The sequence below is a fragment of the Neomonachus schauinslandi genome, chromosome 9 (assembly GCF_002201575.2).
Source record: "Neomonachus schauinslandi chromosome 9, ASM220157v2, whole genome shotgun sequence".
NCBI classification, from domain to species: Eukaryota; Metazoa; Chordata; class Mammalia; order Carnivora; family Phocidae; genus Neomonachus; species Neomonachus schauinslandi.
In genome coordinates, this window is record NC_058411.1 from 47,250,103 (window position 1) to 47,277,514 (window position 27,412).

General features: G+C 38.6%; 1 protein-coding gene across 1 annotated transcript in view; it reads left to right on the plus strand.

The window, feature by feature from the left end:
• The window catches only part of NIN (ninein), a 93,663-nt gene extending 66,590 nt beyond the window's left edge, over positions 1 to 27,073 (plus strand). Inside the window, exons 20-30 of the mRNA XM_021701536.1 lie at positions 1,102 to 1,317; positions 4,917 to 5,030; positions 7,974 to 8,096; positions 9,382 to 9,495; positions 10,270 to 10,416; positions 12,100 to 12,279; positions 13,997 to 14,146; positions 16,073 to 16,174; positions 20,236 to 20,436; positions 24,144 to 24,257; positions 26,476 to 27,073. Of these exons, the coding sequence (XP_021557211.1) occupies positions 1,102 to 1,317; positions 4,917 to 5,030; positions 7,974 to 8,096; positions 9,382 to 9,495; positions 10,270 to 10,416; positions 12,100 to 12,279; positions 13,997 to 14,146; positions 16,073 to 16,174; positions 20,236 to 20,436; positions 24,144 to 24,257; positions 26,476 to 26,685 (1,671 nt within the window). The 3' untranslated portion in view covers positions 26,686 to 27,073. The remainder of the gene's footprint in view (positions 1 to 1,101; positions 1,318 to 4,916; positions 5,031 to 7,973; positions 8,097 to 9,381; positions 9,496 to 10,269; positions 10,417 to 12,099; positions 12,280 to 13,996; positions 14,147 to 16,072; positions 16,175 to 20,235; positions 20,437 to 24,143; positions 24,258 to 26,475) is intronic.
• The last annotated feature ends 339 nt before the right edge of the window (positions 27,074 to 27,412 follow it).

Genomic DNA, 27,412 nt, shown 5'->3' on the forward strand with positions numbered 1-27,412 from the left:
GCACCCAAGTTGTGTAATCTCACAACATGCAATTGTGCAGGGAAAGTCCATTTAAGAGTCTATCTGAAATAGCCGAAAGACAAGGACATCCTGGGTAAAGAGCATTTTCAGGACTTAAAACAGACAAGGTCTTAACATCCAAAATATATTCTGTACTGTTACAAATAAATGGCACAACACCAGTTGAAAAAAAGATAATTGGTTTGAGTAGTCAAGGAAAGGAAAAAACAAATACAACGTATAAAAAGATAGCCTAATTAGGGAAGTGCAAATTAATTTTCCTTTTTTCATCTTTCAGATTAGCAAAAATTAAAGATACCATCTCTTCTTTAAAAAGGGGTGAAGAAATGAATGTACTCATACATTTTTGGTAGGAGTATAAGTTGGTAGCACTGTGAGGAAGATATTTTGGGGATATCTATCAAAACAGTGATGTGTATGCAGACCTCCTAACCCAGCAGCCCCACTTCTAAGAAAATGATCCTAAATATAAAATGCTGCCATGTATAAATGAATTTTTCAAAAGGTTGTTGTGTTTCTTCATAATGAAAAGAATGATAAACTTATATGTCTGTCAGTGTGGGAATGGATAAATACATTATGGAATGTCTTAACACATAGAATATGCTATAACCACTAAAAAATACAGCATGTGGTGGTTTCCGAATGCACTGACTTAGAAAGATGATAAAAGTCTGTAAGATATAATTATAAGTGGGAAAAGCAGGCTGTCCAAACATCTGAAATGATTCAAATTTTTGTTTTAAAGAGGAGAAAAACCTCTATGTGCATATGAGTTTTGTATATACGTAGAAACCAATCTGGAGGGATACAGACCCAGCTGTGAACAGTGGCTACCCCCGTGGAGTTAGACTGAACCAAGGGTCTGTCACTTCTCCATACATTTCCCAATTGATGGAGTTTGTAATAATGAGTGCTGTATTAGTTCTATTAGTAAGGGTGTGTGTGTGTGTGTGTACATGTACATATCTATGTATAAAACCTTATCTACGGAGGGGAAAGAACCAGTTAGTCTCTGTTATCTGTTTTTTAGTAGAAGTAGGGTAACTTGTTTGTAAAACTTATTTCAATTTTAATTAGATTGCAGAATTAAAAACCAAAAACCAAGAGTTGGATTTGGAAAATACAGAACTTAGCCAAAAGAACTCTCAAAATGAGAAAGAACTGCAAGAACTTAATCAACGTCTAGCAGAAATGCTGGGCCAGAAGGAGGAAGAGCTGGGACCCAGTGCATTTGAGAAGTGGAAACAAGGAGCGTCTCATCTGAAAGAAGAACTGGAACAATGTAGAGTGCAGGTATGGAGGAGAGCCACCCTACAGCCTTAGGGGAGGAAATCCCAAGAAATAAAGTAATGCTGGTATTAAATTTCTTACATACAAAGTTTTAATAATTAAAACAGTGTGGTACCGGCAAATGAATAGGCAAATAGATACATGAAATAGAAGGTCTAGGATTAGAGGGCGCCTGGGTGGCTCAGTTGGTTAAGCAACTGCCTTCGGCTCAGGTCATGATCCTGGAGTCCCAGGATCGAGTCCCGCATCGGGCTCCCTGCTCAGCGGGGAGTCTGCTTCTCCCTCTGACCCTCCACCCTCTCATGCTCTCTCTCTATCATTCTCTCTCTCAATAAATAAATTATAAAAAAATCTTAAAAAAAACCTTTAAAAAAAAATTTTAAAAAAAAAGGTCTAGGATTAGACTCCAGCACAGATGGAAACTTAGTGTATAACAAAGGTACCTTCTCAAATCACTGGGGTAAAGATGGATTTTTTTTTTTTTAATAAATGGTTCCTGGACAACTCAGTAGACATTTGGGAACAGATAAAATGAGATGCATATCTTGTACTGTACATAAGGATAAACTCTAATTGGATTAGGAGTCTAAATATAAGAAACAAAACTACATAAGTACTAGAAGAAAACATGGATGAATTTGTCTTTAACCTTAGTGTAGAGAAAAGCTGTCCAACTGTGACTCATAAACCAGAAGCAAAAAATAAATAAATTTTTTTCATGGCAAAAAAAATACCACAAAGCCAAAAGATAATTCACAAACTGGGAGAAAAATATTTACATCACATACCACAGAGAGTAGGGCTAATATCCCTATTATGTAAAGAGCTCTTAAAAATCCATGGATTTGGGCGCCTGGGTGGCTCAATTGGTTAAGCGACTGCCTTCGGCTCAGGTCATGATCCTGGAGTCCCTGGATCGAGTCCCACATCGGGCTTCCTGCTCGGCAGGGAGTCTGCTTCGTCCTCTGACCCTATCCCCTCTCAGGTGTTCTCTCTCTCTCATTCTCTGTCTCTCAAATAAATAAATAAAATCTTTAAAAAAAAAAAAAAATCCATGGATTTGGGGCACCTGGGTGGCTCAGTCAGTTCAGTGCCTTCAGCTCAGGGTATGATCCCAGGGTCCTGGGATCAAGCCCTGCATCAGGCTCCCTGATCAGCGGGGAGTCTGCTTCTCCCTCTGCTTCTGCCTCCTTTTCCCTCTCCCTCTCCCTCCCGCTCCCTCTGCTTGTGCTCTCTCTCTCTCTCCCCCCAGTCAAATAAATAAATAAAATCTTAAAAAGAAAAAAGATGCAAAATTATTTGTTTTAAAAAAATCCCTGGACTTAGGACCAAAATCTGATAGCAAACTGGGAAAAACACATGAATAAATAACTCACCAAAAAAAAAAAAAAAAAAGAGCTAAAAATGTCCCTCAAGCCTGTGGGAAAAAATACCCAAAACTGGGGCACCTCGGTGGCTCAGTTGGTTAAAGCATCTGCCTTCAGCTCAGGTCATGATCTCAGGGTCCTGGGATCAAGCCCCATGTCGGGCTCCCTGCTCAGTGGGGAGTCTGCTTCTCCCTCTGCCCACCCCCTGCTCATGCATGTGCGCTCTTTCTCTCAATCAAATAACTAAATAAAATCTTTAAGAAAAATGCCCCAAATCACTCATAATTAGAAAACTGCAAATAAAAACAACACTGATACATCTTTTCTCAACTATGAGATTGGAAACAATTTAAAAATAGGACTTTCTGTTGGCAAGGCTTTGGGGAAGCAGGCACTTTTATACATTGCTGGTGGGGGTATAAACTGAGGTTATCCTTCTGGAGGAGATTTGCCAATTCTTCAACAGAATTATGGATGGACTTACCATTTGTCCCAGCAATACCATTTCTAGGGATTTACCCTAAAAGTACACCTCCAACAATGTGAATATTCATAACACACAGAGCTTAGAAACAACCTAAATGTTCATATGTAGGAGAATGGTTGGATAAATGTGGTGGATACAGTCACACCGTATAGTAGTATTATGCAGCTATAAAAGGAAGGAAGGAAGGGAGAGAAGGAAAGATAGAGAGACCTCTACCGATATGAAATTATTTCTAGGACATACTGTTAAGTGAAAAAGAAAAGCACAAAAGTGTATAGGATGCCTCTGTTCATGTAAGAGAGACAAGGACGTGAAAAAAATACACATATACTTGCGCATTTGTGTGAAAGAAACCCAAGAATGATGAACCAGAAACTAAAGATATGGTTACCTACAGTGGGTAGGTGGGAAAGGGATGGAAGAGAGGAATGGGAATGGTGTCAAAGGGAAGAAGGAAGGGAGTATATCTTTTCACATAGCTCTGACTTGTAGAATCATAGCAGTGTTTTCCATACTCTTCACATACCCCAAAATAAACACAATTATAATCGATCAAGATGGCAGGGTATACCAACATGGAACGCAAACACTAAGAATTGAAACTAACTATTATAAATGGATAACGTAATTACAGTGGGGAAGAAAAGAATTAAGTCATTTGGAAATTATTATCTGACTCCATACTGTAGGTCTAAAGATAGAAAGAAGTATATACAAATGCTATAATAATCTAGTCCGTAAATGTGTTTCTCATGGGGGTAAGTTAGTAATTCTGAAACTCTGTATATTAGAATTGAATAAATAAGTAAATAGATTACAGGCAACAGAACTGAATTTCTCACTGCTGGAGAAGGAAGCTTCAAGTAGGAAAATGAGGAAACTAAAAGGAACCTTCTGGTGTTGGACTGGAATTTGAGGCATTAGTATAAACTCATGTTTCTTAATATATATACACATTGATAGAGGTAGAGATGTGTGTATATGGATGGAGTGCCCAAATCTTGGTTTCTAAACACCATTCTCCTATAGAAGAAACCAGGGCTCCTTGGAAAAATTATTGATTCCAGGCCTGGAGCAGGAAAAATTCAGGATGAGCCCAGATCACCTCATGGTGCCAGAAAGAAAAAAAGTGTTAAAAAAAGATGGGCACATGAAAAGGACACAGAGCCCCACCTGAAGGAGCTCCTAATGGCCAAAGCTGGAATGGTTTGACCAACAAAATAAATAATTCTAGTATAGCATAAGATAAATATAAAATGAAATAAATATGTATGGGCACATCCTGATATTAAAAATTGATTAAATAAATGGGGGAGAAATAACAGCTCTTCCTCACAGAATTCCAATTAATGAATGTAGAAAGAAAGAAGGAAATAGAAAGTCATCATCAGGCAAACACGAGGGTAATAACTGTCGTAGACAAAATCCACTGATAGAAACTAAAATAAAAAGAAGTTTCAGGAGGAACACGATTTTCATGGTCTCAAACTATCTCCCCCAAGAGAAAGTAACTTTGCAATGGAGAAACCTGCAAAACCCACCTGAGAAATCATGTTCATACCGTTTGGGTGCACAGTCTTTCAAAAGATAGCTTTGGTTCGTTTCACCGAGGACAGTGGTCATAAAACAGCGTGTTACTGAATTGGGGCTAGGGTTTCCTGACTTACTGCTGCCTTTTGTGCATCTAGTAAGTTTCCCCAGGCTACGTGAAGATGTCTGTGACTTGACTTTCTAATTTTTCTTCTTAGTCCTCTACTTTAGTGTCTTCTCTGGAGGCAGAACTATCTGAAGTTAAAATACAGACTCATATTGTGGAACAGGAAAACCTCCTTCTCAAAGATGAACTGGAGAAAATGAAACAGGTAAGACTGTGCTGCTTGGAGTGGGCGTCAGGGGGGAGGCTCATAGAACAATATGGTACCTGATGGTCTGGCTTTTCTAGCCACCAAATGTCCTTTATACAGACTCCTGTCAACTAGCTTATTGCTCTTTTTTTTTTTTTTTAAGATTTTATTTATTTATTTGAGAGAGAATGAGATAGAGAAAGAGAGCATGAGAGGGGGGAGGGTCAGAGGGAGAAGCAGACCCCCTGCTGAGCAGGGAGCCCGATGTGGGACTCGATCCCAGGACTCCAGGATCATGACCTGAGCCGAAGGCAGTCGCTTAACCAACTGAGCCACCCAGGCGCCCTAGCTTATTGCTCTTAAAACTGAGGGTTTGCAGGACAGGCCCACTTATAGGACTCCTATTGCTAATTCTCTAAATGCTGTTCTAGTTGTGTAACTTACATATGCTGTAGACTGAAATTCTATTACTATAAATCAGTCACAACCATTTCAGTTTAAGAAATTTGTTGTTCTGCTTTCTTCTGGCCAGGTGATAAATATGTGTCTAAAAAGAAAGTGACTTTCTTGCTTGTAACTTTAATAACTATTCATCTAGATTTGTGAGACACAATTCTTAGAACAAGTTTGAGGCTTCTACCCTGGGCTAGAGAGTAAATTCTAGAACATTATCAGGGATGCAGTTTCACTTATGAATTTGACTTTAAGAAGCCTATTTCAAAGTTTCAAACAAAGACTTAATTTTAAATATAAAAGAGGGTTCACCTTAAGGTTATATCCTGAACGTTGTCCTATTTTATTCTTTATTCTGAACTTTTCAGTGGGTACAGGATTTGAGCAATCCTGATTTATGAATAGAATTTAGTTCTGTTTTTTTTTAATTTGCTTCACCAAAGGTTTACGTTGATATTATGACATCCTTAGATTATAAAATTGTCTCGCTTGTATCTGTTCAGCCTATGAGCATAAAGGTGTCCTCTGAATGCTGAAATATTGAGTCTCTACCACTGAGTTTTATGTTTGTGTTGGTCTGTAGTTGACTCCTATAAGTCTTGATTTCCTAATAGGATTGTAAGACTTCCGGGGAATTTGTGTCCCTTGTAATGCCTAGTGATTGGTACCTGATAGGAGCTTTATAAGAACCTTTTCAAGTCAGATGCTGCTTTGCAAAGTATATCTCTTCTGCCATAACAGAAACTGCCTGCCATTATCAACATTCCAGAAGTTAAAACTCATAGGGCCTTTCTGTTGGTGCATAAGTATTCCAAAGCTGTTATTACCAAGTTCATCCTAATTACCATGGGAATACTTTTCTCCTTTACCTTTTGAAAATCCATTGTTCAGTCTTTAAGATGTTTAATGATGGAGTCCAAATCCACAGCATGAGAAGTGCGTGTTTTGTGACTTCACTAAGCTAGAGCTCAGAAGGAAAGGAGTGCGTTGGGGAGTAAAATAGCATGAGGAGGACATCATTTGGTACATTTTTATTGTGTATTTTTTACAGAGCTGTTGTTTATAAATAGTGAAGTGGAAGAATGGAGAGCCCTGTCTGCTTTTGCTAGAAGTTGTATCATGGCACCTGGGCTCTTTGGGATTACAACAGTGGGGTAGTATCAGCCCATTGTTGCTGCCATACAGCTTGGACCTAGGAAGTATGTGCTGCTGTAGGACCCAATACAAGTAAAAAGTACTTTGTGAATGAGAAATTCTCTGTTGCACAGAAAAGGAACACAAGTAGCATCAGCAGAAGTCTCATGCCAGTCTCTACACCCAAAATGGTACCAGACTCTGAGGGTCTGGGGATGAGGAAGCAAGGTAGTGAGCAAAGGAGACAGGTCCTTTAGTAAACCAAAGCCCAGCTACTTTAAAATACGTTTTCCTATGTTCTTCTGACTTTAGATTTGTAAGGTATGCTGGATTTGTTGTCAGTTGAAGATTCAACCCTTAGAGTCTATTTTGTCGTATTACCCCTAAAGCTAAATGTGAAAGAACGTAAGGTATGAAGTAGAAAGATGGCCATAAAATCATAATGAATAATAATTGAATATGTGAAAGCCAAGTGAAACAGAGGGAAATTAAAAATGTAGGAACTATGGGAAGGGTAAAGAAGTATAAGAAACAATCAGTCTCTTTAGAGCAGTCGTTGGGGGAAGTGGGAATTACTCCCCCACCCTGGGACATTTAGCAATGTCTAGGGCCATTTTTGGTTTTCACAAGTGGTGTGTGGGGAGGGGAGTGCAACAGCCATCTAATAGGTAAAGCAGAGAGGCTGCTAACCATCCTCCAGTGCGCAGGACAGCCCCCCCAAAACGAAGAATTATCTGGCCCAGAATGTCAATCCTAGTTAGGCAGATGCCGAAACGAAACAGAAACTGTCTTTGGTTTGTCTTGATTTCAGTAGAGAGGAGGAAGCCTGTGTGTCCACATTTAACATTTTCCTAAGCAAGTCAGTTTTGGCCTCTTCCAAAGGGAAGGGCACATGGAACAAATTGAAAAACACTGATTGTTTTAGCTTGAAAACTTGCCCTTGTATTGATTCACAGTACTTGTTGGTTCATGCCAATTCTATAGTCTTGACTGAGATTTCTGAAAAAGATTTTTGTCTTGTTAAAAAAGCCTGAGGAAAATGTATTGTGCTGTATCGTACACAAGTTAAATTGATGACAGAATGGCAGTACGTTACTTATTTTACCCTGAAGGTAAAGCAGAAAGCGAGGACCATTATGTAACGTGTCTGTCTACGTGAATCCCTCTGGGCAGACATTTTGGCAGTCAATTGGAGAATGGAGAGAATGTAGCAGGGAACATTTTGTTAAATTTAATTTTAGTCCCCTAGAGTTTATATGTCCCCTGAAATATCTATGTAGATAAGGATAGCAGCAACCATGCAAATGCCCTGTTTATAAATACCTCTTTATAAATACAGCCATGAGATGTGATGGGATTGTTTATCTCTTACAGCTGCACAGATGTCCTGATCTCTCCGACTTCCAGCAAAAACTTTCTAGTGTTCTAAGCTACAATGAAAAACTGCTCAAAGAAAAGGAAGCTCTGAGTGAAGAATTAAATAGCTGTGTGGATAAGGTAGTAAACATAAGACTTTTTAACCATTATTGTATAGTGTATACCATAATGAGCATTTCTCTGTACAGTGGCATCTGGGCCTCCCATTTTAGCCTAATTGTTCCAAGCCTACTGTTCTAGTAGAACAACATTTCAGCTGGCCTTATGTGATCTAAGCATTCCGGAGGTCATGATTTTGACAGGAGTGTACATTGGTTAATAATTATTATATACAGTAATATGTAGTTTATCTCATTTTAATATATAACCATGTTACTTAATGTATATTATTTAAACATTTATTTATTATTGAGAGAGAGCACGAGCAGAGGCAGGGGACAGAGGGAAAGAGGGGGAGAGAGAGAACCTTAAGTAGGCTCCACACCCAACCTGGGGCTCGATCTCACAACCCTGAGATCATGACCTGAGCCAAAATCAAGAGTCAGACCCTTAACTGACTGAGTCACCCAGGCTCCCCTTAATGTATATCATTAAATATATCACTATTAACATATAATACAACTATGGTTGCTTTTAATAATCTGAGACCTATTACATAGGCACTTTTTTTCTGTTTTCCCTAGCAAATCCCCAAACACTGCTTTTGTCCCACCGGCCTTGATAGGTATTCCGTATTTTCCTATTATGGTACTCTCTTGAGATTGGGGAAGGAGGAAGGTTACGGGGAGGGGAGAGGCAGAGAGAGAATCCCAAGCAGGCTCCATGCCCAGCGCGGAGCCCAGCTCGGGGCTCAACCTCACAACCCTGAGATCATGACCTGAGCTGAAATCAAGAGTCAGACACCCAACCGGCTGAGGCACCAAGGGGGCCCCTTGAGATTTCTAATTGCCTTCCAGCCTACCATTTCTCTCCCACAGTGAGGCAATGAGAGAGAAAAATGGAAATTGCCAAAAAGAAGAGATTCCTCAAAATTAAAGGTAGAAAGGGAGTCCGGAAAACATCTTCCTTTTTTTTTTTTTTTTCTTTTAAAGATTTTATTTATTTATTTGACAGAGACACAATGAGAGAGGGAACACAAGCTGGGGAGTGGGAGAGGGAGAAGCAGGCTTGCCGTGGAGCAGGGGCTTGATCCCAGGACCCCGGGATCATGAGCTGAGCCGAAGGCAGATGCTTAACAACTGAGCCACCCAGGCGCCCCAGGAAAACACCTTTCTTTTACCTTGCCCTGCTCCCCCATGTAAACAGTTGGTGCTTGGTCTTTTCAGCATATATAGAGGTATAGAAATTTTGAGGCTAGATATGTGTCCAAAAATGCCCCATTCCCTCTTTTCTTTTCCTGAAACAGTTGGCAAAATCAAGTCTCTTAGAGCACAGAATTGCCACTATGAAGCAAGAACAGAAGTCTTGGGAACACCAGAGGGAAACCTTAAAGTCCCAACTCGCGGCTTCACAGGACAAGGTATGTGGCCAATTCTTGTTTCATCTGCCTAGTTAATATTTTCCTGGATATTCCAACAGAACTCCCAGTAGAAAGAATATTCCGGGTGGAATTGGCCTAAGAGGGCTCAGAATGATTCAACTTGACTAATACCTGTCACATGCTTATAGTATGATGAAATAATTTGAACAGTTCCCTCAAAGCTCATTATTAGAATTATGAGATTATCTCATCATTATGAGATTACTTATGAAAGCTGGAGAATAATGTGTAGAAAGGACTGCTTGTTTCTCATTTAGAAAAAGGGTTCCTAAGGCAGATTCATGCCCTGTTAAAGATCTCTATCAACCTTACTTTTATACATTTAAATTATTTTTAATTAAAATATATACTAGATGTTAGCATGGAGTAGAGTTCTGACAGCTATATATTTTCATTTTTAAGAAGTCCTTTACAAACCAACACCACTGGCTAAAACACAATTTCTACAAAATTCAGTAAAGCCATCTTCTGTCATGCCATTTGGTTCTCATTGGTTCTGTAAGACACCACTTGCTACTATACCAGATGACTGTATCAGCAAGACCCTGTTCCACGTCACTGACCTAAATACAATGTCCTGTAAATATACGTAATATCTGGGGTTTCCACTGAGCTACTCAAAAGAGCTGTATATAATTAAATAGAAACAGAAGAGACCTTGGAATTCTCTTATCTTAGCTCATTCACTCCTGGACAGGCTTTGGTGAGACTGTGAGGATCTGTGTCAAGTGTAAGATTGTTCTCATGATGCAGGTTCAGAGTTTAGAAGACTCCCTGCAGAATGTAAACTTGCAAATGTCGCTGATTAAATCTGACCTACAAGTGACTCAGCAGGAAAAGGAGGCTTTAAAACAAGAAGTGATGTCTTTATATAAACAACTTCAGAATGCTGGTGACAAGGTAATTTCTTTTTTATTGAGGTATAAGATGCACAGATTTTAAGTCTATAACTTACAGATGTATGTGTGTGTTTACATAAATGAGCAACCTAGGGGTTAGGAGCTCCGACCCCCTGCACAGTCAAAAATCCACATATAACTTCTGACTCCCCCAAAACTTACCTATTAATCATTAAGACTACTGTTGACTGGAAGCCTTACCAATAATATAAACAGTTAATTAACACACATTTTGTATATTGTGTTCTTATTGTATACTGTATTCTTACAATAAAGCTAGAGAAAAAATCATAAGAGAAAATACATTTACAATACTGTACTGTATTTATCAAAAAATTTGCATATGAGTGGACCTGTGCAGTTCAAACCTGTGTTGTTCAAAAGTCAGCAGTATATTTTACATACCTGTGTATGTATGTGCATATGTTTATATTTGTGTAAACACCTCCTAGCTCAAAATATAGACCAGTTCCAGCACCCAGCAGACTCTCTGGTCTCCCCTCCAGTTGATAACCACAAGGGAACCACTTCTCTACCGTCTGCCACCGTAGGTTAGGGATGCTTGTTTCTGAACTTCATATAAATGGAACCACAATGACAAGGTTATTTTTTGTATTGTGCAAGACAGAGGACCATGCTGAGTTATTTTGTAGTAGCAAAACTAAAACATTTCGATATTGTATAAAGTGTGTCTCATTTTAATATATCAAAGTACTACTTCACCTGTGTGCATAGAAATGAAAAATGGTATTAAAGATGTCAGCCTTGTGGAGATGTTAAGATTTTGTCCTACAGTAAAAGTAGGACAGTTATTTTAATCCAGTTATTTTATATCTTTTTATTTATATATATATATATATATATATATGTTTTTTTTTTTTAAGTAGGCTCCACACCCAGTGTGGGGCTCGAACTCATGACCCTGAGACTAAGAGTCTCATGCGTCCCCACTGAGCCATCCAGATGCCTCCTTTTTATTTATTTTTTTAAAGGAAAACAGTTGTTTCCATTTTTTAAAATTACTTCTGGGCTGACATTTTCCTCAAAATGAGACTGTAACTTTTTTTTCTTTTTCATGTTTTGGCTTAAAAAGCAAAAGCCCTACCTACTTGTTACTTTTTTTAAAGCATTTTCCAGGGTCCAAAAAATCACTTTGGTAGCTAAAAGCATATTCTAAAGTTCAGGCCTCAATTATATGGACAGTATGTGCTTTGGATTCTAAAAAAGGATCTGATTGCAAATGTGAAAAGAGTTTAGCTTGTGAAAGCTTTCAAGTTAGCAGTGTATTTTGAAGTTCCCTTTGTGTCCTCTGTTAACCAAAAGAATAGTTATCTGGGGCCAAAGGGTTAACTTCACAAAGATTAAGCAATTTTTAAGGCCACCAATCTCTATGCACTTGGGTTCTATATAGAATCTGGACTTGCCCTACAGTCATCTTTGCTATTAGACTTGCTGGGGCTATTTTGCCAAAATAGATTTAGATTTTCATTCTAAACAGAATTTCCAAACCTTTTTAAAATCAGACTCCCAAAATATTGTTTTTATATCTGTGTATACAACAGACATTCACACCTCCATTAGAAGACATGAAGAATAAGAGGTGCTTACTAAGAATTATTGTCATTGAGTAAATACACTCAAATCAGCTTGTTTTTAAGGCTTAACTCTGTCCTTTGCTGTTAAGAACTGGGGCCCAGAAATAGCCACCCATCCATCAGGATTCCCTACGCAGCAGCACTGGCTGACTTGGGACAAGATGGATCATCTGATAAAGGAGGAACAAGAGCTACTTCGGCAGGAGAACGAGAGACTCCAAACCGTGGTGCGGAACACCAAAGCGGAACTCACGCACTCCCAGGAGAAGGTAAACTGAAAAGCTGCAGATGGTGGTGTAGGATTGAAAATACTTAGTTTGATAGGAAGATGAGAGTTTGACATGATTGAAACTGTTCTAGGGTATGGATCTGAGTATTCTGCTATGGCAGACTTACTTTAGAATGTATAATTCATCATTTACTAGCAAGTAATTTTACCCTGGTATGTTTATATAATATTTTTCATTCTGTATAATCAGTTCAATATTAAAATCAATGATTTTAATCCTCCTATCCAGAATAGCCTCATGGAAATTATGTTAACTATATATTCTCCACTCAAATGGACTAGCTGCCAAGACTGGTAGTACAAAAATGGCAAAATTAGACTCACATCTTGTTGGGCTAACTCCTTGTAAGAGAAAAGGTACCCCTTATTTATTTATTTATTTATTTATTTATTTATTTATTTATTTAAAGATTTTGTTTATTTATTTGAGAGAGAGAATGAGAGAGAGAGAGCATGAGAAGGGGGTGGGTCAGAGGGAGAAGCAGACTCCCTGCTGAGCAGGGAGCCCGATGTGGGACTCGATCCCAGGACTCCAGGATCATGACCTGAGCCGAAGGCAGTCGCTTAACCAGCTGAGCCACCCAGGTGCCCAAAGGTACCCCTTTTTAAAGACTCAGCATTTCGAGGTGAGAATGGTCTCTAAAGAGGATCTTTTCCAACCACTAAATGGATGTTTATATTCTTTACTTCTGCTAAGTAACTGACCAACTATGATGAACCTATGCTTAAACACTTCTTTTAAGGAAGAACTCTTTGAAGAGCCACAGATAGTCATTTAGAACAGCTGCTCTATGTCAGAAACTCTGCTCTCACTGAAGGTGCAGACTCGACCAAGACAGACATGGTAGCTGTCCTCATGGAACTTGGTTGATATAAATGCATTGTTTCAGGTGTGAACAGTCCAGTACAAAGTGGATGGGACCATCACCTCATTGACTCCTAAAAGTTATGCTCCTATCAGAGAGAAAATGCCTAGGACTACATCTGTTTTCTTGACAGCCACGCCACACTGTTGACTCCCAGCCGATTGGTAGATCCAGAGGTCCCCTCTTCTCAGTCTGATCCTTACAGTCATTGGATTTTTAGACCCATACAGACTAAAAATAGATTTACCTCGAAGGATCTTTTGAAATCCAAAAAAGTAGAGTTCAAGAATTGGCAGGCTTGGGGCACCTGGGTGGCTCAGTCGGTTAAGCGGCTGCCTTCGGCTCGGGTCATGATCTCAGGGTCCTGGGATCGAGCCCACATCGGGGCTCCCTGCTCAGCCAGGAGTCTGCTTCTCGCTCGCTCTCTCAAATAAATAGAATCTTAAAAAAAAAGAATTGGCAGACTTGACTGGAAAAAAAAAAAGTGTTTTTAATACAACAAAACCTGGGGTGCCTGGGTGGCTCAATCATTAAGCGTCTACCTTCGGCTCAGGTCATGATCCCAGGGTCCTCAGATCGAGCCCTGCATCGGGCTCCCTGCTCGGCAGGAAGCCTGCTTCTCCCTCTCCCATTCTCCCTGCTTGTGTTCCCTCTCTCGCTGTCTCTGTCAAAAAATAAATAAAATCTTAAAGAAAAAGAAAAGAATTAAAAAAAAAATACAACAAAACCCAAGTGCTGAAAAAAAAAACAACTTTCCTTATGTTCATTTTTTTTCTTTCTTGCTAGATGACTATATTAACATTTCTTCCTCTCACGTATGTTCTTGTTAAGGTCCGTCAGCTGGAATCCAACCTTCTTCCCCCCAAGCACCAAAAACATCTAAACCCATCAGGTACTATGAAGCCCACAGAGCAAGAGAAGATGAGCTTAAAGAGAGAGTGTGAACAGTTTCAAAAGGAACGATCTCCTACTAATAAGAAGGTGAGTTTTAAGAGTTTATACCATGTGCCTATTTCTTTACTATGATGTGTCCCTATGTGTATGTTTTTTTCCCTGCATGCTTCCAACAAAATGATTGATTACAGTGGTATATTTTGGTTCTTCCATCTAGCTATACTTTCGTAATCTTATCAAATAGTATCATAGTTCTTTTTGATTCAGGGATGGTTGAAAAGGAGCAGTTAACTTTAAGTATTCATAATGAAGATGCTTAATCTTCAGTAGTATTATAGCCCTTTTAAGTTAGTAAAATCTATTTTTAAATGTATATATCCTGAATATTAGAAACATCTTAATATGGTCTGTATTAGCTACCTATTGCTGTGTAACAAAACAACAAACATTTGTTGTCTCACAGTTTCTGTGGGTGGGGCATTCAGAAGCAGCTTACTGAGTGCTTCTGGCTGAGGGGCTCATGAGGTTGCAGTCCACACATCAGCTGGGACTGCATTTATCTGAAGGCTTCACTGCTACTGAAGGATCCACTTCTAAGTTCAGGAATGTAACTATTAGGAGGAGGCTTCTATTCCTTGCTGGCTGATTACAGAGACCTCAGCTCCTCACTGCCTGGGCCTTTTCTCAGATCATGGCAGTGAGTGATAGGAGAGAGATCCCAAAAGCTGTGGTGCCTTTTATAAGCTGTCCTGGAAGTGACACACCATCATTTCTGCTATCTTCTGTTGGTCACACAGACTAACCCTGGTACAGGAAAACTCCACAACACTGTAAACCCCAAGAGGTGGAGATCAGTAGGGACCATCTTGGAGACTGGCTACCACGTGGTTAAACCTCCGTAGCATCACTCAGTTTGCTTTCTGTACTTTGTTCCATGAAGTAAGAGTTCTAAGACCAGTGTTACCCTGGGAGTTCTGGTTGTTAACTTGTTTTCTTTCTTTTTTCTTCTAAACTAAAACTCAGAGTTTTCACTGTTATCTTCCTCTTCTGAAAATTATGGATTGTGTACAAATCTGGGAAGAATGATGAACAATCAATTACTTCTGTTATAAAAACTGTATGAAAATGTTAAGTTTGTGAAAGTTATCATGACCATAGGCAGTAAGAAGACTGGTTTGTGCTCTAACGGGGAAATACCATTCAGTTTTAGGTATATAAACTTTTCAGAAAGATAAAGGGTTTCATCCAGCTGCTAAGGGAAAAGTCTAATGATAGTTTTAACCTGAAAAGCTTACACTTCTCTTTAACAATTTTTGCTCCTCTCCTCAGCTCTTTTTGATAGAAACCAAAATCAGGATTCTACAAGTGTCATATATTTTCTACTTAGCAATATTCTGAATTCCAGGGTCATGTAGCTCATTACATTCCTCCTATAATAGAGAATTCTAAAAATGGATACTCACAAAATCTTCAAATTTCATCTTTAAAATTGAGAAAGGAGTTCTCCAACTCAGGTTTTATGTACTCTCAGTTTTAAGCCTTTAAACTTTGCCTTAAGACAGTGTTTTTCCCACTGCAGATCCATAGTAGAGGATCATGAAATTGATATAGTGAAATATCAGCCTTTTTTATTAATAAGATATGCTAGAAAATATCAGAGTCCATGGCTCATGGTAAGGATAAATTTCATTTCATGAAAGTTCTCTTTCAGTGATATGTACTTATAATTGGTTATGGGTGTGGGCTATGTCCTGGGTGTATTTCTTAAGTGAGCAGCACTGAAGTTTGAAAGCCAGGTGCCTTCTGGAATCTGTTCCACGGAAGCAGTGGTGATTAAAAACTATCCTACTTAAATGTAATCAGTGCACTGAATTATATTGTTTTCCTTCAATGAGTGAACTCTGCTTTCTTCCAAGGGTTAAGATTTCTGACTAGCATAAATTTGTCAAAATAAAGCAGAGCAACTCAAGTGTGTTTCGTTTTTTTAAAGGGAATTTTTTTGTTTTTTAGCAGGTCAGTCAGATGAATTCCCTTGAAAGAGAATTAGAAACGATTCATTTGGAAAATGAAGGCCTGAAAAAGAAACAAGTAAAACTGGATGAGCAGCTAATGGAGGTAAGTTTTTAAGCAGTGGCCTTAGCTATGAAGAATATTTTAATCCATGAATGTGCCATTTGTTGGGAGAGACTAGCATAGCATTGAATTCCTATTATGAAGAAAAGTGAAAAAGTATGCTGCCAAGCTGAATTCTTTGGTCTGTCTTACCAAGTTTGATAGACGTTGTTGCTCATTACATAGTCACAGAAATTCATACTGCTGCAGAGAGGAAGGAATCATGTTGACTATTCTAAAATGCAAGGACCCATACCTCCACAAATTCAGGTGGCAGGGACTCTCTCTGATCTTGGCCAAGAGGCCCAGAGCTCCCCCACCACTGCTGAGGTTGTAACAGTTTCCTGACACCTCCCCTATTGTAGTGTTTTACAGATGGGTTGCTAACAACCTCTTTAGTTAGGAAATCCGTGCAGGGAATTTGGGAGCATTAGCATTTAGAAGTTTAATCTTCCAGGGCTGTCACTGTTCATTACTACATTTGTAACTCAGCACTGCCTTGTGAGAGGTACATCTGTTAAATATAAAAATGGAGTTGTAAAACTTGTCAGCTTGGACACTGAGTTTCCAGTCTACTAGACTGCTTTCTGAATACTAAAGACAATGATAGGATATAAAACAACTTACGTACAAATCCTCCTTAGCAATACAAATTTCACTGAGATACTTTGCTTGGGGTAGGTGAAAATGTCATATGGTGAACTGTAAAATTTATTTAAGGTAGAGAGGCATGGGTAGAAAACAACTTTTTGTGCTCTTAAAAAGTCATGTGTAAACAAATATTTTAGAGCCAGAATTATAGGATGAGAGAGATTAAATAGATGGTTTTTAAATGTGAAATATGGGCAGATATGTCACACTGACATTTAAATGACCGCTGAGGTTTCTGCCAATTTTATGTTCTCTGATTTATCCACTAATAGGGAGATTAAGCTATAAATAGTGAAATTCCAAACTCTTTTTTTCTTTCTCTGACAGCACATAATAAATGTGTTCCAAAGCTTGAGCTGCAGGCTGTGTTTAGATGTAGAGATGCTTTCTGATGAAATAATTGTATATTGTGATGAATAAGATATCTGAAGCTAAGCTCCACATGTCTCATACCAAATTGAAAAGTAACAGGGTATACTTAGTCACTGGTAGATCTTCCCCAAATGTTCTGCCAACAGGCCCATCCATCTCCCACCTGCTCTAGCCGGCCTCAGAAACCTCTCTCTCTTCCTAACCCCACTTCACATGTTTAACTATCATAAGCAATTTCCCTTCATTATTTTTCTCCTTGATCTAGTAGTAAATATTTGCTAATGGATGAAGTAAACGGATGTTCATGGTACTAGAGCTGAATAACTAAAGGAAAAACTTGAATTTTCCATCGGAACACTGAAAAGAACATCTCATACACTATTCTAATGAAACTTTCTTTAGGCAATAAGACAGCTATTAACTCTGTACAGACCGATATAAATTGGATTCTTCAGCAGCTTTATTAAAATGTAATTCATATACCATATAGCTCACCTATTTAAAGTATATACTTCGATGACTTTGTTATATTAATTTTTTAAATGGTGGTAAATATATGCAGAACAAAATTTGCCATTTTAAAATTCAGTGGCATTAATTACATTCACAGTGTTCTACAACCCTCACCGCTACTTCCAAAACATTTGCATCACCCCAAAGACTCTAACCATTAAGCGATAACTCTCCCTATCCCACCAGCCCTACAAAGTGGGTTCTTATTTATGTTCTGACATCTATAGATGAGGCCACTTTGGGGCATGTACAGTGGTTTTCACACCATTTTTTGTGCGCACCTCACCTGAGGGATAGGTACATTCCTCTGACTTGGCAGGGATTCTCATTGGGTTTGGGTGAGGGGCAGGCGGCAGGGGGAGGAGATGTTCCAACATCAGAATCTTTGGGATCAAGGATTTTAAGAAAAGCTCTCTAGGCGATTCTAATCTGATGTATGTCCTCCCTTGTGGGAAGGAATTTCTCCTCATCCTTCTATGTCAGTTTAAAAGTCACTGATCTAGGGGCCCCTGGCTGGCTCAGTTGTTGGAGCGTGTGACTCTTGATCTTAGTGTTGTGAGTTTGAGCCCTGTGTTGAGTGTAGAGATTACTTAAAAATAAAATCTTCAAAGAAAAAAAAAAAAAAGTCACAGCTAATACAATATGTACCCATAGCCTAGGGCAATTAAATTCTTCCTTTTCCTAGTCTAGTGATTTGAGATCTTTAATTCCTACTCCAGGGCTTTTTCAACGACATGAGGCAATGTTCTCTAAATAACTGAATTTGAAGGTTCAAGAAAAGGGTTACAATCTGCATCAGCGGTTCTCAAGTCAGCCTAGCCAACAGTTCCAACACTTGAGCAACAAAATTGCCATTTGGAGATGCAGAATATAAACTATAAAAGTATTTAGTATCAGGTCCATCCAGACTAGACCTGGAATGTTCTAAATAATTCTATTGGGACAGGTGGAGGTACAGGTGGTAAGTTCACAAACTAGCCAAATCACAGTAGGTGAGGAAGCAGTTGCAGGATGAGAGCTATGAGACATTTTAAGGTCTGTAAAATTGGTATACAGAGAAATGTAAATGTTGTCCTTTATAAGTCCTTCCTGACTAGAGCACACATGTTCAGGTATATAATATACCCAGTTTTAACTGTTCTCTTTTTATAACTCATACTTTTCTTCCTCTTTTTATGACTCCTGTAATTTTCTTTTGTTTTTGTTTTGTCTGTGGCTAACCTGCACCTAGAACTCTGTGGTTGGAACTAGCAGAGAAGGGTGCAGTTCTCTGCCTGAGCTAGTGTGTGAAGGTAGAACATTCTCTTTCAATGCATTTCATAGCATGGAGATATCTCATTAGACTCCTTGTTCACGTAATCATTTTTACTGACTCTAACAGTTAGTAAATACGTAAGAGCCAATATTCATTTTGCTTTAACTATGGAATATGTCTTTGTTTCCATGTACACCAGGATTTTCCTCAGTATTTAAAGACCTAGATGAAGAAAATCATCCTGCTGATATAAAATCATGGGATCATAATTCTCCCTATTTTTTAGTCCTGAAAATAAAATGGTGGGTTTCTGAATCTACAACTAGAAAATTTCAAAATGGGTAATCTCCCACCTCAGAAATTTAGATTTAAGGAAATGGATAGTGGCTCTGAAGTTTCATGACATTTAATTATAGTTGTGTCGTGGAGGGCCTTTTTCCCTTCTCACAAGCCTGGAGGAGCTGCTTCTTGAGTCTGGTACTTGAGTCTGGTCATGTTCATTGCATGCCTTCTGCGGGGTCCTCTGTCTGCTGAATGTGTCGACAGATGTGGAGTGGCATGCCTCACTGGCCAAATGCAGTGCGTTCTCCTTCTCCTTTTTCCTCTCCCCAGCTTTGGCATGTGATACACATATTTCCTCATTGTCTTGAACAAATATTTCTGTTCCATATACTTCAATTCCCGGGGATTCTAGGATATCACCCTTTGTCCCAGAATTGCTTATCTTATAGTGCTATTTAAGAGTTGAACATTGGTAAACTGAAATAGGGTAAAATAATTTTAGATATGAGATTCTTTGGCTATCCTGGAAAATATATAGTCCTTGAACATTTGCTTTTAAGAATCTTTATGAATGGTAAGTAAAGTGGCAAAACCCTAAAGCATAACCACTTTCTCCCCTTTGCTTACTCCAGCCCTGTCTGCATTTTGTTTGTTTAACGAGGCGTAATTAAATGTTCTAGTATAAGGAGACAATGAAGTAGAATTTAGACACATTATATATAGCGTGTACCTCATGCCCTTACAGTCACTCAAGAGTGAGGAAGTACGGTGTTTTAAGTCGAAAACTAATTATATTATCTCCTAAGGAAAATGACGCTTCCCAATTACTTACTTCTACTCAAGTCATGTACTGTCCTGTTTTCAAGTTATCAGGGGGTCTGAGAGGCCACTAATGAATCCATCAGCTTCATTCACTTTGCTTGACACTTTCAAGAGTAGCTCTGTGCTGCAAAGCACTGCAGCTGACCCGGGCTTTGCCTTTGTCATCCAGAAGCAGCACCTGAGGTCCACTGTGATGCTTAGCCCATCCCCTCATGCTTGGGATCTCCAGCTGCGCCAGCAGCAAGCCTGTCCGATGGTGCCCAGGGAGCAGTTTCTGCAGCTTCAACACCAGCTGTTGCAGGCTGAGAGAACAAACCAGTGCCTGCAGGAGGAACTTGAAAACAGGACCTCCGAAACCAACACACCGCAGGTATGAGGCTCTTTCTTCCCTGCTGGTTAATTCAGCTCACCTCACCTCATTTGGCCTGTTTATGGGAAAGTTATACCCGTTCAAAGGTGGGGATAAAGAACCTAAATCTCTGTCAGAGAGCACCATCTTACCTGTATGACAAATCCACAGAACTGCAGTGTTACTTGGGGGTTTTGTTTTGTTTTTTTTGCAGTGATGCTCTTGCACTCTCAGCTTTGAAGCTGGGTAATGAAGTGTTCTGGGTCTCCTTTGCACATTCGTAGTTGATGAAGTCTCAGGATCGCTTGAGCGTAGTGTACAACTGACCTAACGTTTTTTGACTTAACATTTGTCTGATGCCAAAAATATTACAGAATTCAAGTACAACTCTAGGATATGCATTATTAACAAAGCAACCTGGGTTTTCCTGTACTAGAGGGGTACAGTCTGCTGAGTTCCATAGAATTCACAAGTGGGGACTTTAAACAACTAATAGAGTGTGTAGTCAGTGACTTGAGTTGATGTATTTCATTTAACTTAATTTTTAAGAATGATCAAGTTTGAAAACCTCTTTTTAAGAAAATAAATATCTTTTCCCTTTTCCTTTGAATTAGCCTTATCCTAGCTCACTACAGACACAATCTGATACAAGCTGGGTTTCCAAATAGTTCTCTTGAGACTTCTGAAAAAGCTTGACTAGGAATGAAGCACTTCATGCTTTTTGCTTGCCCAATTTGTTTATTCAGAACTAGGAATAAAATAAAAAATATTCCTTAGTTTGTATAATTCTAAATTCAATCTGGTTTGGATGCTTTTCTTCTGTTGTCTCTCAGTTGACTTTTCATAAGGAATTTCCCCACCTCCTTTTCTGTAATTGTCTCAAATTAGCACTATAATTATACCCTGGAGCAGTTCTGTCTTCCTCTTCTAGTAGTAGATATCTGTGCTTTGTCATGATATGCTTCTGTCAGCTAATCTTTTGAACAAAACCTTAAAATTATTTTTGTCTTCTGTGCTTTAAAAATTCACGTTTTTGGAAGTTTCTGCTATTCCACTTCAGTTTCCAAATAGTAAAATTGTGCTGGTGGGGTGTTGAACAGATGCTCCAACAATTCATTACAGAACTGAATTATAAAACCTTGACCTCAGTTTTTGTTTTTTTAAGATTTTATTTCTCAACAGAGAGAGCCAGCGAAAGAGGGAACACAAGCAGGGGGAGTGGGAGAGGGAGAAGCAGGCTCCCGGCCAAGCAGGGAGCCCGATGCGGGGCTCATGACCTGAGCTGAAGGCAGACGCTTAACAACTGAGCCACTCAGCCGCCCTTGACCTCAGTTTTTAACAGACATTTTAAACCAAAGGATTAGGCGAAGCTTTTATCTATTGCTTTCTCATACACACAGTTTTCAAAGCATGCTCTTCTACCCTACCTGCCAGTGTTTAAAAACAATATCCTTTTACTCCGATTACTTCAGGATTAGATAGACAAAAACTGTTAAGAATTTTGTACTAAAAAAAAAAAAAATTTCTCCAGTTGGATGGCAGAGTGGACTGCTTATTGCTGTCACTAGAATGCCACTGCAGACTCTCCTATTTCTGGTAACTGAGCTGCCATTAATTTTAAAACGACAGAATATTGTTAGAATCTGCACGTTGCCTCTGTGTGTGGAGTGATGTGATGTCTTCTGCCTGTGTGTTGCTTTGCTTGCATATGTAGTGTTCGTGTGCTTTTAAAAATTGTTTGCATTATAAATGTGTGAATTTAGACTCCTCCCAAAACATAATCTTGACATCAGGGTGAAGTGTACCACTTGCCTTCTTTCTCTAGGCCTTGCTACCGGAGCAGCGAGCAGTGCATGCAGACTCCTACAGAAGGATTGGGCACCTGTGAAAACTGGGCTGCTATTGATGGCATTTCTTACCATGGCAGATACTCAGATGCACACACCCATACACCCCGTGCACACACACACACACAGACATAAGCTGAAAAATGTTTTGGAATCAAGTGCTCTTTTAAATTATTATTATTATTGCCTTTGCAGTATTATGTCTCTTATTTATTAATGTAGAAATGACAGATTTTGTGAATCCAATTCACAAATTTCAGCTTGTTTTGAATTGTTTTATTTATACCATTTAAAGAGTGTGGACTTGAGATTCTTAAAAGGATGTATTCTATATATTTTCTCATTCCATATGCTGTAACTATTTTTAACAAGAGGTACTACTTTTATATATGGAATTTGAAGAAAATTTGGGTTATTTATACTGTTTTGTATAAGATGTATAATGCTTTTTTGACAGGAAAAAGGAGAATTTTGACAATAAAATAAATTTTAAATATATGACTGCCTTTGTTTTTCCTCTTTTGCCATGTTCCATGTTCTTCGACTTATCTGTTATGGTTTTGTTTTGTTTTGTTTTGCTTTTTTTTTTTCAGGCAAGTAGAAATCAGGCATTTTCCATTTACGTTTGAACTTTGAAAAAGCCATTATATCTTTTAAAATACAGTATTTTTTTTAAAGCTAGGTGTTCTCAAGGCCTGATTTCTTGAGGTTTACTTTCTGCATTAGACTTATACATACTACAATTTTTGACTTCAAATTGGGTCACATGGTTTAGTTGCTTATATTTGAATAAATGCTGTTATTTTATCCAAACAAATGTTGGCTTTCCACCCATGTTTGGTCATTCTGCATGCTTTTAAGAGGAGTTATATCATCAGCCATTAACACCTGAGTTTTGAAGAACCTTTTAAAATCTGAAATTCTGTATGTGAACATTTTAGTGGCCTGCCGGGAGAGGCCGTCGGTTGCACTCTAAGTCTCTGTGTCCTTGGGCTCTCCAGACCCCACGGAATTCCTTCATTCATCACTGTTGTGTGAGGAGAGGAGGGGCAGCCGGGGGTCGTCTTCTGCCCTATTATTTTATCTAAGAGTCGTGTGTGGGAAGAGGATTCTTAATTTTAAATCTTTTACGATAAACCCATCCTCAATGCAGATGTTTGCTTCACACTGACAAGTCAAAATGGGAAACAGATGACTACAGTAACTGGCAGGAAGAGGCTGATTGTTATGAGGAAAGGAACACTAACAGACACCCTCACATCACAGTAACCAGCCATTTCACACAGGAGAAATGGACCTGCACGTTGCAAGCTGATTGGAAATGTTAGGTGATCCTGAATAAACGCAGTTTTGTTTTATTCTTGAGAGACCCACAGTATGGCAAAGGCCCCAGTCACAGATGGAAGGTTGATAACCATAGTTTAATTTACTTTGGATACCCATCTTACTAGAGGAGATGCACACAGGTACTAAATTATGGGTTTTAAGAATATGGCTTTAGCTCCCTGCTCCGCGGGAAGCCTGCTTCTCCCTCTCCCACTCCCTCTGCTTGTGTTCCCTCTCTCGCTGTATCTCTCTCTGTCAAATAAATAGAATCTTAAAAAAAAAAAAAAGAATATGGCTTTATCTCAGGGGAAAATGGTAACACAGGTAAGATTTTTTTTTTTTAATCTTTGATTCCTTCTCTGATAGGATTTCTTTTCTAACGTGCAACCCATGCAATGTTCAGAACCCTCATTTCACCAGAAATCCACCCTTCCAGTTACAAAGGCAAACATTTCCTGTCCTTTCTCTAGGCATCTTGTGGGGAAAAATAAATTACTAGTGTTTTTAGTATGGCATGATTTTCCAATGATAATACCCTTTTTTTCCTCCTTTCAGGGAAACCAGGAGCAACTGGTGACCGTCATGGAGGAACGAATGATGGAAGTTGAACAGAAATTGAAACTGGTGAAAAGGCTTCTTCAGGATAAAGTGAATCAGCTCAAAGAACAAGTGAGCCTCCCGGGTCACCTCTACCCACCCACCTCACATTCCACTTTTAACTCCAGTTTTCCATTCCTTTATCGCCATTAACTTGTTCACTTTTGTTGTCCAATAAAGGCAAATGCTACTACAGATGTACAGCAGAATTTAGGATTCACTCTCCCCCATACCACTCCAGAAGTATGAATTCTGTATTCTCTACATTATTTTCCCAAAGCTCTTTTAAGGCAGGTTGGTCCCCAATTTCAAAAATGTACGTTTGCTAACAGAGACTGACACGGACCTAACGAATTAATTCCTAACAAAGTTCAGCAGCTCAAATTTAATGTTTGTAGATTTTTTTTATTTGCCCAAGACAGGAAACATTCTATGGAAATAAACAGAAAATTTATGTTGGTAAAAAATTGGAAGATAAATGGAACTTTAGCTTTCCTGTTTGCAACAGCTTTGATGACCTCAAAAAGTACTTATGGCTATAACCAGACCCCAAAATGCTGTGCTCTGAATTAGAATAGGGACCCAGAATTCCAGGACCACTATGGAGACTGACCCTTTTCACCTGCTGGTGGCAGGTGTGGCCTGTGTTTAGAAAGTATTTGTGTAACCACTGATGACATGCAAAAAAGGACTACTTTATAGAACGTGTTGTAGTGCTTTGGAAACTGAGATGAAGAACTGAGGGGCGGGGGCAGAAACTGTCCAACCTGGTTTTCTAGATATATAAAAAGAAGAATCATCCCAAAAGAAGGTCTTAATGCAGAGGTAGACTGGAACTTTCCTTTGCCCAATGTCTTAATCGCAAAATGGAAAGAAAGTCTTACACAATACACATTTATTCAATCCTTTAATCATTCACTTATTCAAAACATAGCTACTGTGTGCCAAGTCCTGTTCTAAGCACTAGAGATACAGCAGCGAACAAAACAAAATCCTGCTCATGTGGACTGTAATTCACTTACAAGATATCGATCATTTGGCAAGGTAGTAATTTCAAAAATAAAGAAAATGGAGTCCACTTCAGCAGAGGAGAACGTAGAGAAGAAATACTTGATCCAACTCAGGAGTTTAAAGCAAGTTTCCTGAAGGCCTCTTAAACCAAGTACTGATGCTGAGTAAGATTTGAACAGATGAAGAAATGTGAGAAGGACATTGTAGGCTATGGGAACATCATGTAGTTATGACAACATATGGGGTGTGGACATCTACAAACATTTTGGCATTAACAGTTCATACGGTCCTGAAAGAAGCAGAAGAAACTAGAGCAATAAGGAGGAGTGGGCAGTAGAGAGCCCTAGGTGCTGAGCTATGGAGTTTGAATTTCATTCTGTAGGTGATGAAGAGCCATCAAAGTGTTTTTTAAAAGTGAAGAAAGAACGGGGAGAGAGAGAGAGATGAAAAGTTGTCTTAGGACAGTTTAATAGAGTAGGCAAGTATGTTACACCAGCCAGTCATCTAGGTCCTGGGCTTCAGTGTCACCATCTTTATCATTGCCTTTTGAAATGCTAATAAATTAGCTAAGCTTCGGTTCATTATTCCCTAAAAACTCTATACTTTCAGATGCCCTGGTTAAAACTGGGTGTAAAATGAGGTGTAACGAGAAAAGGGGGATTGGAATACATTAATAGGAACCATAATAAAATTATCCCAGGGCTGCTGACCAATTTTCCCAGCCCAACCTAGACTATATCTTCTAATCCTAAAAATTAAAATATATCTTCTAGACAAGCTCTACTATGCAAAAGGGGAAGAGTTAAGGAAAAGTAACTGCCCAGATCTTACCTTTGTTGTATACAATACATGGACCAAATTTTAAAATAAACAGTAGGTTATAGCTATGAATGTTCTTAACAAGTGCTTGAGCTTCCCAGAGTTAAAGTTCATACTCTATACCTCAGAAACTATAAAAGTATTTTGATATATTTTTAGAGAATGAAAAAGTAATACCTAATTTATTTAGGTGGAAAAAGACTTGGATTTTTGAGCCTTCAAATATTAATATGTTCTTTTTGTTAGTGACTTCTACAAGCAGCATGCAAAGAAACAGCTTGGAATAAGTGGATTTGCTCTACTTGTATCCCTGATGCCAGGTCTGATGTTAAACCTGTGTTGTAAAATAGAAGAATATAATTGATAGACGTCATTTGCCTTTATGAACAACTGTCCTAATGTCACACCTTTAAACTTAATTACAGAAATGGAGTCAAGATGTTTCTGGTTCTGTTTCTAGCTCTACAAGAATACTAAAGCAGATGCAATGGTGAAGGATTTGTATGTTGAAAATGCCCAGTTGTTGAAAGCTCTGGAAATGACTGAACAGCGCCAAAAAACAGCGGAGAAGAAAAATTACCTCCTAGAAGAGAAGATTGCCAGCCTCAGTAACATAGTCAGGAATCTGGCACCAGCACCACTGACTTCTACACCTCCCTTGAGGTCATAGCCAAGCCAAAGGATACACTCATATTTGTGCACTTTACTGAAATGGATGGAACATTTCAGTAAGTTCTCTCAACCATTTGTTGTTTAAACCTTTAATGGTTTAAAGTTAAGCTCAACCTAAAACTGCCAGCAACAGAACTGGTCTCCATTCATTATAATTAGTTCTTCCAAAGAGACTAAATTATTCCCAAGCTTTGAATTTTTTAAAAATATCCTAATAGCCACCAAAAAGGTAGATATATGAACACGATGCAGGAGTCTTAAAACCCCAGTTTTGAATGAGTTTTTAAAAAATATTATATATAAAGCTATGTGTAAATGCCAGATATTTAAAGTTTGAGATCTGATTAGCCTATTGTTTTGATCTTTATTTAAAAAACAAATGTATGTCTTCTTACACCTTCAAATTTGGAAAAGTCATTCTGTTTCTAATACTTTTGGTTCTTTGGTAACAGACCCTGGGCTCAATAACCACAGAGATCAGAAAAGCCAGAGTCCATAGTACTCTACCTTTTAACAGCTATGACAGTATTACCACCCTTGATGTATTCTAGATGTAAAACTGATTTATTCAACTGCACTGTTAACTAATGTTAAAACTGTACTTTAAACATTTTTTTTCCTCCTTAGAAGTTTCATTCAGGGAGCTTATCTTCTAAAAAATGGATAAAGCCACATTCTTAAAAGCATTTGAACTATAGGGAAAGCATTGAACAAATCACTTTGGA